The sequence below is a fragment of the Balaenoptera borealis genome (assembly GCF_965194805.1).
Source record: "Balaenoptera borealis genome assembly, chromosome: 4".
Taxonomy (NCBI): Eukaryota; Metazoa; Chordata; class Mammalia; order Artiodactyla; family Balaenopteridae; genus Balaenoptera; species Balaenoptera borealis.
In genome coordinates, this window is record NC_138861.1 from 62,289,773 (window position 1) to 62,305,169 (window position 15,397).

At 39.1% G+C, this 15,397-nt stretch overlaps 1 protein-coding gene and 1 long non-coding RNA gene across 10 annotated transcripts in view; one reads left to right on the forward strand and one right to left on the reverse strand.

Annotated features, from left to right (window-relative positions):
* SLC4A4 (solute carrier family 4 member 4) overlaps nt 1-15,397 on the reverse strand; it is a 429,784-nt gene that overhangs the window by 46,994 nt on the left and 367,393 nt on the right. For 8 of the 9 annotated variants that reach the window (XM_082390084.1, XM_082390085.1, XM_082390086.1 and 5 more), the window contains one exon: nt 4,697-4,888. The exons of the other annotated variant lie outside the window; for it this stretch is intronic. In XM_082390084.1, the coding sequence (XP_082246210.1) occupies nt 4,697-4,888 (192 nt within the window). The remainder of the gene's footprint in view (nt 1-4,696; nt 4,889-15,397) is intronic. 9 annotated transcript variants of the gene reach the window in all.
* On the forward strand, nt 4,895-11,847 carry LOC309627983. Its single transcript, XR_014244086.1, has 2 exons — nt 4,895-8,144; nt 8,183-11,847. It is a non-coding gene; the product is annotated as an uncharacterized lncRNA (long non-coding RNA).

The window sequence follows — 15,397 nt, forward strand, 5'->3', positions numbered from 1 at the left end:
AACAACCAGGAGGATATTAAAGAACCTTACCATTACATCAATTCATGGGAGTGTTAGAACTCTTACTTTTTCTAAGGGGAGGAAAAAGAGGAAATTAAGTAGATCCTTAAGAAAAACATGTTCATGCCAATTACATACATCAACCAGCCACACTGCATCTGACTATATTAAAGTATCAGTAATTCTGCCTAATTCAGAGGCTCTGTAGCTTGATGAGTTCTACTAATCACGATCCTGCTCCATCTTTAAGATGACTGCTTTCCTTTTGCCTCTACATATTGCAGTGATGGCATCTCTGCTCCATGAGCACCACCACCTGTTGGCAGGGGACTATGCAAGAACATTTCCTGGTAAGACCCCAGGCCACCTGCCACAGAAGATCACAGGTTATGCTGTGATGCTCCTTCAGGAAGTTTTGATGCCAAAACACTGGCGAAAGACTTGAGGCCGATGTAACAGAAGAGTAAATGTATGGGATTAACAGACTAATGCACCCCTCTAAAAGGGATGGGGAGCCCAAAGGAGGCAGTCAGTGGGGTACTGCTACTCCACCATGTTCCACTGAGCATTAGGGCTCTCTGGAAGTGCCTGATAGACAAATCAAATTCCTGATGGACAGGCTAGCAAAGGCAAACTGTTTCATCTTAAGTGCTCACACTTATGGACTGCCAGTGGCTTCATGAGGGAGGAGAAGAGTGGATAACCAACCCTGGTCTAGGCAAAGGCAATGAGATACTGAACTAGGGGAACCTAAGTGTACACATAAAGGAGAGCAATTACAGCAGGATAATCAAGGGGGCTGATGAGTTTAACTTGATAAAGAAAAACTTGGAAAGGTAAATACGATGGATAGCATCTTTTATCATACCAGATCCATTTCTACTCTTTTCCACCAGGCTCTCTGCCTTGGGAGGCTGACCTGTGTGGTCTACAATAGGCTCACTTGCCCTCCAGATTCCAGAAGCATTCAGCCTGGGCAGGCCATGTGGGGAAGAGAGAGATCAGAGCATTGATTCCCATAGCTATATCCCTTTGAGGTTGCCTCGGACTGGCTAAACCCCTCAATCCAAAGTCATGGGGCCTTTCAGGAAAGTTCTCTCTACCATTTTGTCTTCCCCAGGTTCCAGCAACCACTCCTTTTCTACATCCTTTGAGTGAGGGATAGTAACAGTCCCACTGCTACCAGACACTACACTCTCCCTTGTGGTTTCCCTAAACCTGATCTCACCTTTGCAAATGATGCTTTCATTAAACCCCTCAGACTATCCTAATTTGAGTGTATAATTTGCTTCCTGCTGGGACTCTGACTGATACACCAAGTATGATTTTAAGATTTTGATCTTGGGTGGCTGTGAAGAGAGGTGATATTATTAGCTGAGGTAAGGAGTACCAGAAGATAAGGACGTTCCACTGTGGAAAGACAACCCCATGTTTTGAATTTGCTACATGGCGACTGTGGATCATCCACAGAGAGAGGTTGGCAGCAGCTGCAAAAGCAGACCTGGCATAAAGACGGAGAAGATAATGAACTTTTGGGAATCTGTAAGTCCTGATCATTGCTATAAGCACAAGTTGAATACAGAGAACTTATTTTAGGAGATGGAATCAGAAAACTCTCTTTAAAATTATAGAATACTAGAGGTTAAAGGATGTTAACCGTCATCTAGCTGGGCTCTCCCTTTATGCATGTGGACTAAAGTCCACAGTTAGCTATCAAAGGGCGCACTGTTAGTTAATGGCAGTGCTGGCACTAGCATCTATGGCTTCTGGGTTCCTACATCTGTGCTCTTCCCATAAATTGCAGCATTTATCTCTACTTGACTGGTTTCCACTAGTCAACAAGTATTGAGTACTAGCCTGCATCCAACCTGGTGCTAATTGATGTGAGGAGTAAAATAAAAGTATAACAGTTTCCCAGCAGTTTACAGTCTTCATCGACTAACAACTCATGCAAAAGTTTGGAAATGAGAGTGCAAGATAGCAATGACTGTGTAAGTTAAAGGAGAATCGGACATTTTGTATGGCAAGGACACTGCCATCCAGTATTAGCATTTTGCAATTTTAGAGGTTTCATGTGAATTGTTGGTGTGAGTGAGGAAGCAGTAACAGTTAGGCTTGATTACTGTCACAGTAGTCAAGGACTATCTAACTTATCATGTTTAAGCATATGTTTTAATTGTAGAATATAGTATACAAGTATAAGAATCTATAAACCTATGTGCTCCTACCTATAGAGACCATCCTTCTAAATGACAGTTTAAATGAAAACATGTTTTGGCAAGTGAGAGGAAAAAAAGATGCTCTTATTATTCATGTATGTGTGTATGAATTTATGTATGTATTATTATTTAGCTATAAATGTGAAGTGAGTAGGGGAGATGACAGAGCGAAAGCCTACACACTTAAACGTTACTCCTTAGAAATCACATATATTTTCACCTGCCTGTTTATTTTATAATTTGGTGTAAACAATTGTAAACAATGCTGAGAACCTTCTCAATAGGAATTGTAATTAGAATGCTATCATTATTCTCTTTTCACATATTCAACATTTTTCAACATTTCTCAATAGCATTTATCAATGTCTGAGAAATTACCTGCTTGGGCTCTTATAAGGGGCAATTTCTTTAAGTCTAAAGAGCTATTATCAATTTGGGAATTACTGCTGGGAAAAAAAGGTGATGTCTACATAAACAGTTAAACTTCATCACTATTCATCTTAAGGTTGAAATTATTTTGCCAACTACAATTTACAAGTGCTTCACAAATTTTCTACTTTTCTACCTACTACTATGCCTAAATAATATCAGACTTTGGCAAATGAAAGATATAAAAAGGGTGATGATTCCCAAAGTGTGAGCCAAAAAAAAAAAAAAAAAGATGCCCTATGAATTAATAATTAAGAAGGAAAAACCTCAGTAGAGAAGAAGAAATCATCCTCAAAGACCTCTACCCAGGAATCTGTTCTACACGTAATATACCACTGAAGAGGTGGATCAAGTAAGCACATTTCCCAGTGCATGAACTGGTGTTACAAGCTCAAATGTCTTCAGGGACATGCACTTAATCTGAATGTGTGAAGCAGCCAAGTCCTAGACAATAGAGAGTTGTGAGGACAATAATTACCTGCAAAGGACAGGTTCCACCTAAGCCTCCAAGTGTGTATGTGTGTGCACGTGTGTGTTTACAAACTGTGAACTAAAAAAAGAATGTCTGGGGGTTGAATTCTGCCTGTGGACCACCAGTTTGTGATGTCCATTTAAGGCAGACAAAGTTGAACACTTCTTCCTACATTTCACTTTGAGGAAATGTTTCATTCTTTGGGCCAGCTAGCTCGGGACATTTCATTACAGCTGTGGTCTGAATGTTGCGACCCTCCAAAATCCATATGTTGAAACTCTAACCCACAAGAAGATGATATTAGGAGGTGGGGCCTTAGGAAGAACATGAGGATGGAGCCTTCAGGAATGGCATTAGTGGTCCTATAAAGGACACTCCGCAGAGCTCCCCAGTCCTTCTACCTCCTGAGGGCACAGTGAAAAGGTGCTGGCTAAGAACCAGGAAGAGGGCTCTCACCCAACCATGCTGGCACCTGATCTTGGACTTCCTGGCCTCCAGAGCTGTGAGAAACAAATTTCTGTTGTTTATAAGCCCTCCAGTCTGGTATTCTGTTATAGCCACCCAAACAGATTGAGACAATCATCAAACCTTCCCTTTATTTTCCATTTTAAAAGAAATATCAGAGAGTCAAAACATTTCCTAGCTGAAAGTGAATATATTAATTGTCAGTTTCATTTCCCAGGAATTAAGAAAAGGAACTTTATCGACTGCATCTCATGTCTTCCAAAGTTCTCCTGCTCCTTCTACACAGAACAGAGGAGGAGAGATTCATGAGATTTCAGCTGTAGAGAGCAGCTCATTGATAAAAATCAGGTATAATCAACATTACGAAGAAGTATTGACACCCTAAACAATGAGAACTGAACTGTAAAGCAAAGGATTAGTTTCGTTCTGCAGGTAAAAACACAAAATGCCATTAACTAAATGTTGGTCTTATCTTGTAGTCTCTCAAGGAACCACAGTTTTGACTTTGAGCTCACCTAAGCATATTAATGGGAGACAGGATGTCTGCACAACTCAGCTCAATTATCTGTGTTTCCATAGTAGGGCATTCATCACTATGGGAAGGAAAGGTTGGCTCAGATGACACTCATATCTTACACCAGTACTTGTGTAACACGGCTCAAGTTTACTCCTACAGCCCATGATTCAACTACTCAGTTACTCTCATGTGCAGCTGATGAACAAAGCGTTCTATGTCAAAATTCCTGATTAATATGAAAAGAGTTTTGGCTTAGGTACTTAAACACACTATGGATTTAGAAGGTCTTTTCTTAACTTGGGCATTTTTATATAGACTACACCCCACATTCTTCTTTCAGTACAGTTGGAATTACAACAGTCAGAATTTAGGATAGAATTACGTGAGCAAAATCCTTGGATGGTTTTTCAAAGCTAGACTACAATTATATTAAGAATATGTATGCACATAGACACAGACTGGAAAGCAATTTTTTAAACGCACAAAATTATATCGGAAAGGTTGAATTACAGGTGCCTTCTTCATTTTGTAAAGCTGTATTATTGTTAATACAGTGGGAATTCAATGAAAATTACTTAAAGCTCAGGTACTTACCGTGGTTGGAAAATAACGACTAGTTTTGAATTTTTTCAGAGCCATAGAAGAGGTGTAGGTGCCCAAGAAAAGGATGAAAGACATGAGAGTGATATCAGGAACAAAACCACAGTTGTTGCCCATGAGCTTTCCTCCATATTTCAAACACTCCTTCGTCGTCAGAAGTGCCCAGTCAAAGGTAGCATTATGGTGCTGAAGAAGAAAAACAGGAAGATTTTTCTAGGGAACACTGTGCCACAACAAAAGCAGCTTTTGATACTTGATGGGCTATATACGGAATTAATGCTAGGAGTCTCTGTAAAACAGCCTGAGGGTAAACCATTGGAAGGTGACACCTGAGGAGGTGTTAATGGAATAACAGGTAAGGGGGGCCAGGAGGCTATCAATTATTGAAAATACAATGAGAATGATGCAATCCGTTACCTGGTTTGTGCTACAACCCTACAATCAACCATCTGTTCAACAGAAACAAACCACAAAGTCTTTCTTTCCTGTGAACCTTCCTGAGAGTAAACCAAGACACAATAATATCTTAAGTCTCCAAATGTGAGACTCTCTGAAACACCTTTGTTGTTCAAAAAGTAATGACCTCTGATGGGACTTCCCTGGAGGTCCAGTGGTTGAGACTCCACGCTCCCAATGCAGAGGGCACGGGTTCAACCCCTGGTTGGGGAACTAGGATCCCACAGGCTGCACTAAGCGGCCAAAAAAAAAGTACTGATTTCTGTAGTGCACAGATTCTTGTGCTTCAAGCTGATGGCCATAGAGTTAATGCTCTAAAGGTTATATTTGTTAACTAATTTACCCAGCGCTTTCACAAATGAGCTATTTCTTTTCTAAATAACTATGGAGATTGGTGACTTCAGGAACTAAACTATAAAAATGTTGGAGATCTCTGCTTTTTTCAATTGCATAACCTAATAAAATACAGCTTTTCTTGTTGACTCCAGGTCAGTGTCAAGAGAATCCATTATTGGAGAGTGCTGTGATGGGCTGTGGAGTTGGGTATGGGATCTCTGTCCCTGTGTTACATGGCCTCAAGCTCATAGGTCAATTTTCAAATTTTCTTCTGGCTCATAAACTGCTGTCATGTTGTCAGTGCTGTACTTCTTGACAGCAGCTCATTCCTGTTTCTATTCACTGTTTCCAGTATGCAAGAGAATCCTTTTGCTAGCATAGTGGATAAGGCCTGGGCACCCATCCTCCAGCAGCTGAGTTTTAGCTGCTATCAGCTCACAGCTGTCTCCTTCTCTAGAAAACTGCCTTTTGCTGCTTAAGAGCAGCCTCACCTGGAAGGTTATGCCCTCTTGCAGCCAGTTACTGACCAACGCTAATGGGGTGCTACTGTCTGAATATTTGGGTCCCACTAAAATTCATATGCTGAAACTTTATCCCCTATGTGATGGTATTTGGAGACAGGGCTTTGAGAGGTGATTAGGTCAAGAGGCTGGAGTCTTCATGAATGGGATTAGTGCCCTTACAAAAGAGACCCCAGAGTGCTCCTTGTTCCTTCTTTCACATGAGGACACAATGAGAAGACTCTCTAGAACCAGGAAGCAGACCTTCACCAGACACTGAATCTGCCGGTGCCGTGATGCTGGATTTTCTCTTAGGTGCAGGGCTAATGGGTATGTCATGTGCTAACAGAAGAGTAATTTGAGAATACCTTTCAAAGAAATATAGAAAGAAAAACTTTTCCTGTCCGTTGGAGGCAAGAGTTGTCCCTCACACCAAATGCATCATCAATATCCTTTACTATTCATGAATTATCTTAATATAAGTCATCTAGTCATAAAAGATCACACACATAAAAGAAGAATCTCTGGCCAGAAAGAGTTCATATTTTTATAGAGCTCAAAAGGTAAAGTTCTTACATAAGTCAGGAAAAAAACCCCAAAAAACTCTAGATCTTTCCCTGAAATATTAGTTTCAACTTGTAAACAGCTGAATTGCACAATTACTCTTTTGTTAAAGTCTGTTTCTGAGAGGTGATTAATCACATCTCATTTTGTTTTTCAGATTTCTGCATATGGATATTTTTTGCACAATACCTTTAAAGTTTATAGGTCATAACAGGTAACAGATTTCTTTGTTTTAAAATCAGCAAAAATTTACCATAATTTCACTTTAATTTCAGCACTCTAATATCAGCAGAAGCCTTCTTTATAGCTGCAGCTCCCAGAAGAGGTAAGCTGCATTAAAACAATCTCAACAGGCAGTTTTATTGATTTTCTTACAGAGATTCAGGTTGAGGTGAAAACTATACAGATGTGCATGACAGACATGGTTTCTTGTTTACATCAACTTAAAATGCCAATAACACATTTTTGTATGCCTCAAATGATTCTTTGTGTCATTGTACAGAAATTTTAGCCTCCAACACCGTCTTTCACTAAGGGTTTCAGTATAAAAACTTTAGGCAGCATGTATTTATCTCAGTATCTGTATCTTAACACAGTTTCCCACTCCCATAAAACAAACTCTAGCTAAAAATAATTCTACTTAAATATCACTGAAAAGACATCTATATTATTTGTGTTATTTCAGTGTTATTATTCTGCATAAGCTGGTATCAATGAATGTTAATTCTGTAAAACTTCAGGCAAAATCCATATCGTAAACTAAACATTAAGACCAAGCATGACTCATCTATTAATGATGTATATAAGTAAAGATGAAAAGTAGAGTGTTAGATAATTAGCTTATGATTTAATCATCACATATATCAAGTTATACAATCTTTACTATAACATATCTCATTTTGTTATCCATGAAACAGATACTTCTGTGTAGAAATAGCATCTTTTGCTTCAGAGGTCAATTTTGCCTTACCTAAGTAAAGGAAACACTAAAAACAACAGAAACTGCACTGATACAAGTTGCCACTTGCTAGAAGCTAATGGTTTCTAAATTTTTATCATCAGTGAAACATCTTTTTCATGTAAAATTTACGCAGGACCCCAATAATTAAAACGGACAAAACTGAGCTATTCTGCCTTTACACGGTTAGGAGGCCTTGAGTCTCTCTGTCTCTCAACATCCCTTCCTACCGCAAAGCAGCTCCTGACTCACCTCTCTGGAATCCTAGCTCAGTCTGAGAGGAGTTTGAGATTAACAGATACACCCTACTATATTTAAAATAGATAAACAACAAGGACCTACTGTATAGCACAGGCAACTATATTCAGTATCTTGTAATAGCCTATAATGGAAAAGAATCTGAAAAAGAATAGATTTGTATACATATGTATAACTGAATCACTTTGCTGAACACCTGAAACTAACACAACACTGTAAATTAACTGTACTTCAATTTAAAAAACTGTCATCATCTTCACAGACAGCACTCTTTGCTCCAAGCTGTGCTCTCTCCACACCGAGTTCTCTAACGACAGGTTAGGGGCATGTGACGTGAAGTAAGGATGAGAACGGAGAAAGATCCAGATAGGTCAACGTAAGGATGAGAATGGAGAAAGGTCCAGATAGGTCAACTTATTCCACTGATTGGGGCGATTATTCAACTAATCATTTTGAGCTCCATTCTGGGCTGGGTGCTGATACAGAGAAGTTCTAAGTGTAGCTTCTGCATTCAATAAACTTAAGTCTACTCCATGTTCGTGGACACAAGAAGTTTTCTATGTAGGCAGCCTTAGGTCAGCAGCTTTAAAGCAAAGTAGGTGAACCCTGGAGGGAGGCCGGTGCTGAGCAGAATTATCTATCCACGTATCTGTTTATCTATCTACCCACCTCTTATTAAAAGTTATCTAAAATTACCATGAGTAGTTTAATCTAGGACTCAATAAACAACATTTCACTGGCCAAATACAACCCACTACCTGTTTCTGTAAATAAAGTTTTATTGAGACACAGCCATGCTCATTCATTTACACACTGTTCATGGCTGCTTTCTGCTACAGCTGCAGCGTTGAATAATTTCAACAGAGACTGACACACAAATCCTAAAATATTTACGATCTGGTTCTTCAGAGAAAAAGTGTGTCTACCATGGTTTAATCTCTTGTCTAGGACTCCTATGTTACTTTACATTGTTCTACTAAATAAAAATCTCATGATTTCATCAGAATAGTACATTACACTTTTTTGTTTGGCAGCCTTTTATACTTATTATTTCATGAATAGTGTTTGTGATGCTGGTTGATTCACTGTAAATAATTCTGGTTTTGATCATTTGTAATTCAGTCATAGAATAAGCAAAAAGATGTAAATGATTCTTCTTTAGTTCATGGAAATACTGAACATGTATCAAAGCAGCAGACTGGGAAAATACCCTCATGGGTTTCAATCTCAACTCTATCACCACTCAGTTGGAACACAGGAAAAAGTAACTTCACTTTCCTGTGCAACTACAAATAGGACTTTTTACTTAAATAGCTGTAAAAGAGTACCATGAAGATCACTGTGATCCTAAATTTGGAAAATGCTCTAAAGTGAATAGTATCCTTCACATGAAAACCACTCTGTTTACAGTTCAGTAAGTCATGGTGGAAAATGTACAACCAAATAACACTGGTTCCTGAAAGAAGGCAATACTGTGTTGGACACATCCAGCGTAGATGTCAAGTGACATGAAGAAGAAAGAAATCCCTCAATCCGCTGAAATATGTAAAACATTGTGTGTATGTACATTTATCTGGGAAGAGTGACCAAAGATTTCATTAGAACCTCAAAGGAGGCAGTGATGCAAAGAAGCTTCAGAAGTACTGTCCTTCGTGTTGTTATAACTGAGATAATTCTGTCCTCCTAATATGACACTCTGTGTATTTCAACCACACTCCAATTTTCATTCACTCTAAGAGCAACTTCCTGCTTTCAAGATTAAAAGTGATTTCTTAACCCCTCAGCAAATGTTCTCCAATTCAAAGAAAGATTAATCATTTTGTACCTACTTCTTAGTAAACTATTCTACATCCGTACTTACATCCTCAGAGGCATGTTAAACTTAACCATGTTCAAAAACTAATTCCTAATCTTCCTCAAACCTGCTCCCCCTAGGGTCTTGCCCATTTCTGTTAATAGCAACTTTATCCTCCTCGATTCTAAGAACAGAAAACCTTGAAGTCATTGTTAATTCTTTTCTTTCTCGCAAGTCACATTATGGTGAAGACTTTATATTAAAATACATCACATCTCACCCATAGCTATGGCTACCACTCTTGTTCAAGCGACCATCGTCTCCTCTGAGCTTAATGCAGGAGACTTTTATCTCGCCACTCTGTCCTTTACTCCTTATAGGTGATTCTCATTTCTCTATGGCTTTGATCTTTATTCCTCAAAAGTCTATGCACAGGATTTAAGTGATTAAATCAGAACTTTAATAATAAGACAGTTGGGAATATAATCTCAGAAGTCCTCTTTGCCTGTCAGAACTCTCATAGCATATGATCTCTAATTCTCATGATGTTTCTAACCTTCTATTGCAAGCACACTGTAGCTCCCTTCAATGAGACCATCAGTGTTGTAAGGTGCAAATGCTCAGAGAGATGCCCAATGGGTCTGGTGACCTGCATCTAGGAGAGATGTCAAGTTTGGAGACATCAACTAAGGAGTCAGCTGCAAAGAGCTGATCACTGGAGTAATAAAATTTAATAACACTACAAAGGGAAAGTGTGCTAGAAGAAACGAGTGTAAAACATCTAGGGTACCTGCAATGGAAGTAAAACCACCACAAAAGACTTTGAGAGTGATGGGTAAAAGGAAAAGTACAATCACAATGTTGAAAATCAAAGGACGAGAAAATAGTAATATGTGGGGGAGGGTTGATAAGGGTCTAATGTTGCAGAAATGATAATGAGGGATGAAGACTGAACAAAATCCATTGATTTATTTTTATTGCTTTATTTTGTGACTAGAATACTTTTGGTAATTTCTTGAGAGGAGTTCAAAAAAGGGAAATGAGTTGAGAAATATGTGAGGATGAAAAACTGAAATGGCAATTTCAGACAATTTTTAAGAAATACAGTAACAAAAGGAAAGGCTAGAGCATGCGAGCATTACAGGATCAAGGCAAGTTCTTTAGGGCTGGCGAAGACTTTTGAGATGCTTGTGGTAGATGAGAAAGAACCCAGTTATGGGTATGGAAGGAAAAGGGGGGTGCTGGGAAAAACAAGAATGGAGGAAGAAAGGTGAAAGATTAAGATGGAGAGAGAGAAAGGGAGATTGACAAGGATTTGGCCTCTTTGGACAGGATGGGTAAAAGCCAGAAATGACAAAAGTATAACGCCTGCAGACCAAAGGGACTGTGTGTCACCAAAAAATAAGAAAGAAGAGCAAAGACAGGGGCAGAATTCAATTTAGGATACAGCAGGCACCAAAAGAAATGTTTGTTAATTAAATGAATGAAATCACTCATCAAGACACAAATATTTGACATATTTAAGGAAGATATCTATCAGTGTATCTACTTTTTCTATCTGGAGAACAAAACTAAAGTAAAAAATACGTTCAATTTAGATCGTCAGGTAAAATCCAGTATTCCCAGTTACATATGAATTTCAAATAAACAGTGAATAATATTTTTAGTATAAGTATGTCCTATGTAATATGTAGGACATACTTACACTAAAAAAATTGTTCATTATTTATCTGAAATTCAAATGTAACTGGGACCCTATTTTTTTTTTTCTAACTCTGGTGATGCTATTTCAATTAGATATAGGCTATTTTGAGTAACAAAAGAGAAAGTAGAAAAATGTGGCCAAAAGAAAACAGAAGATGCACTGGGCCCCAATTACATGGCTAACTAAGATAAGCTTTAAGGGAACAATAAAGAAGAATAAAAACAACAACTTTTAAAAGTTTTATTGGAGAAATAAAATATGTCCACTTAAATATTAACTAATAATTCAAGGCAGCAAAAGCAAGTGTCTAAATGAATGGTACAGAGATGATTAGATCAGAAGAGGGACTAATTAACTTCACTGAGCACAGGGAAAACAAAAGTTAAACTGCACCTTGAGAAAAGAACTGGTCTTTGTAGAACTCTCATACTCAAAAGGCAGTAGGAAGAAGTGTGGCGGGACAACAAAACTAGAAAGGAATGACAGAGAGAGTAACAAAAGCCAATGAAGAGGGGAATAAAAGTGACAAACTTTGGGTGTATATTTCTTTCTGCACTGGCAGAAACAAAGAGGTAAAGCATTAGATGGAGAGACACCATGAGCAAAGATGCGGATTCGGGGACATATGATGCTTCATTCACTCATCCAATAAGTCCTTTAGGCACCACTTATTGAATGCTCACCATGAGGAGGAACTCACAGTGAGTGGACCAAAGCAGAGTGTCTGTGTAAATGGGTAGTGAGAAAAAAGGTGCAAAGGAAATGGGACCAAGTTGTTGAGGGTTTTAACTGAGGTCAATCTCATGAAAAGAGATTTCAACCTATTTTTATGGATCTCATTTTCTAGAGGATGACCCTGTTAGTATTGAGTGAATATGTTTATAAATCTTAAAAGTAAAATGTATACTGAAGGATTAATTTTAAAATTTAAAACACCATAGTAGCCTCTGCAAAGACAAAAGTGGGGGATATATGAGAGACAGTGGGAAAAATTTTGACAGTCATTGAAGCTAGGTGATGTGTACGTGTGAGGATTTATTGTACTATTCTATTTTAGTGCATGTTTTAAATTTTCCATAATATTTTTAAAAGTAGGAACATGTACTCTTAAATTTATTTATTTTTGGCTGTGTTGGGTCTTCGTTTCTGTGCGAGGGCTTTCTCTAGTTGCAGCGAGTGGGGGCCACTCTTCATCGCGGTGCGCGGGCCTCGCACTGTCGCGGCCTCTCTTGTTGCAGAGCACAGGCTCCAGACGCACAGGCTCAGTAGTTGTGGCTCACGGGCCTAGTTGCTCCGTGGCATGTGGGATCTTCCCAGACCAGGGCACGAACCCGTGTCCCCTGCATTGGCAGGCAGATTCTCAACCACTGCGCCACCAGGGAAGCCCCATGTACTCTTTAAGGAGATTTAAGGACAGAATAGTTTTTGCACTTCACTTTCTTAATGAGAGAGAATCACAAGGATGTTATGCACAAGAAGATTAATATGACATTCCATTTCCCATGAAAATGAATGTCAGCTCCTAGAATCACCCTGAAGGTACGTCAAATCAAAGCACTTTTACTTCCACGTCTGACTGCCAAGCGGTGTTTATGAGACTGTAACAGGCCTTAGGCCCATGATTAACAGCATCTCCATGTAGACTATCATGATATGCTTCATTGGGTAATACAATAAGCAAAAAAATTCAAAAATAAAAATTAAAGAGTCTACATTGCTCTCTTTGAGTATCAACTGGTAAAATATCAGCCTTTAAACACACACACACGTATATTTATATATAAACATATATATAAATGAGGGTAATGCTACAAATAAAAGTCTCAAGGTTAAGTGGTTAATGTACTCATTTAGGATTTTTTCCCTGCAGTGCGTAAGCCAGACTTGCAGTGACCTGCAACCTTACTTTATGGTCTACAGGATGTATGTGAGCTGCGACTGTAGTTATATATACTGTTGTGAAATACCACAACTAATTGGTTGTTTACTTATCATTAAGATATAGAAAGTTACAGGAGACTGTTGGTTGTCCCAACCTAACAACAAAAGCAAGCAAGATAAGCTATAAAATCATAGTTTTAAAAATTCCACCAGTGAGATGAGGATGCAAAGAAACCTAAATAAACTAAATTCCAAAGTTACAAGACCTTCATAGGAGAGAAGAGATCCATGGCTGCCTCATCCCTGGCAGAGTAGCAGGTGGAAGATAAATGCACTGTAGATGGAGGGATGGAGAAATAAGCCAAATCTTTAATGAATTTTTAATGGTTGCCTGTAGTCTGGGGTGACACGTTGGAATTCTGTGGAGCCTCAGGTGTCGACAAAGCCTGCGTCTGTCCACCCACCAAACTTTCTAATGGTCTTTGTCAAATGCACAGATAGTTCATAAGAGCCTGGAGATTCAACAGAAGAGCTGAGAGAAACCCCTCTTAGACACACAGTCTCCATCAAATGCAAGAAAGCCACTTTCCTAAGATGGGAAGCAGGGCAGGAGAGCAGAGAGAAACGCCTCTGTGGCATTCAGCCACTTCTGAAAGGGCTAAGGCATCTGCCCTCTGAAGGTGGGGGGCACAGCAGTTTGGCAAAGAAAGATCTCCCAAGGCTCAGAAAGCTGGGGCATAAAACAGGAAACAGAGCATTTCAGAGCACTTTCTGGGATGATGGAAATCTTCTATATCTTGTTTTGTGTGGTGGTTACATGAGGTAAAAACTTGTCAAAACTCATTGCAATGAGCACATAAGAACTGTGTCTTTTAAGGTATGACTCAATTTAATAAAAAATGAAAACAAAAAGGAATGTAACATGAAAAACAAATACTAACCGATCCATTCTATTACGTCTTCAGAAGAGAAGCTTCTGACGTTAGATTTTGAAATCTGTTCTCTCCCTCTAAGAGCTGGTAAGTGGAAGCCAGCAAATCTCAACACTAATTGCTTAGATACAGTGTGGATAAGCTGTGGCTGGTCTCAAAGATTTACAGAGCCCTTTTAAAGAGCTTTGTTTTGCAGGCTGAAGGGATATTCCAAGTGAGAAATCAATGGGAAAACTGATGAAGGTGAGAAGATTTAAAGACACAATGATTCCAACAATAAATGCAAATAATGGAAAATCTGGCTTTTTATCTTGAAGGGTGGTTATTCTTGAGTTCTAACTTCTGTCTAAATGCTCTCATGCCCCATTTTTCCTGCTCTTTCCCCCAGAAAACATACCCATACCACAAGGAAGAAGAAAGCTTGTCTTCATGCTAATGAAGCTGAAAAGAAAAGGCCTTCCTTCCTCTGACAGGATGTTCTTAGGGCCCTGTGAGAGGGCGTCTCGTGGGTGCCCAGGGGCTGCATGTCACTCTTACAGCACCTTCTTTCATGATCTAATTATGGCCAAATGAAAAGAAGGAAATAAAGTCCTGCTGACTGTAGGTCTTAGGAAAGGTTCAGGGGAACTGAGCTAGTGTGGCCAAACACACAGAGGACCCAGTAGGTGGTCAGAAGCAGTGGCTTTCAATTTCTTCTCTCCACCAACCTGAGGTTTGGTGACAAACGGCCCAGTAGAATGATAAGAACACCTAAATAGAATAAAAACCGTACCTAACATTGATCGAGAGACAAGTACGTGCCAGCCACTCGGCGAAGTTTTGCCTATTTATTAATCTGGCTCTTCTCGCATCTTTGAGGGAATACTCTTATCATCACCGTTTTACAGATGGGAAGCTGAGCAGGTTCCACAGCCTGTTTTTAAAGTAGTGGAGCCCTGCGTTTGCAACCAGGCATCTGACATGAGAACAAAGTATCTGTAAATCCTTCTACAGGACATGCTATTCTGCTTCCCCACAGAATGGAAATATGCAGATTTTGGAGTTAGAAGGCCCTGAGTCCAAATTCTGGTTTTACTATATACTGGTCATATGGCCTTTGGAAAGTCAGCTATCCTTTATAAGCCTCTGTTTCATCTACGAAATACAGGTAACATCCTAACTCACAAAGGTATTGTGAGGACTATAAACAATTAATGTAAAGAGCCTGGTCCCTAGTAGGTGCTCAAGAGTAGATGCTATAAGTGATGATAATAAATCATATTACCTCTCTAACACTCATTTTTGGATCACATATATGTGTGTGTGTGTTT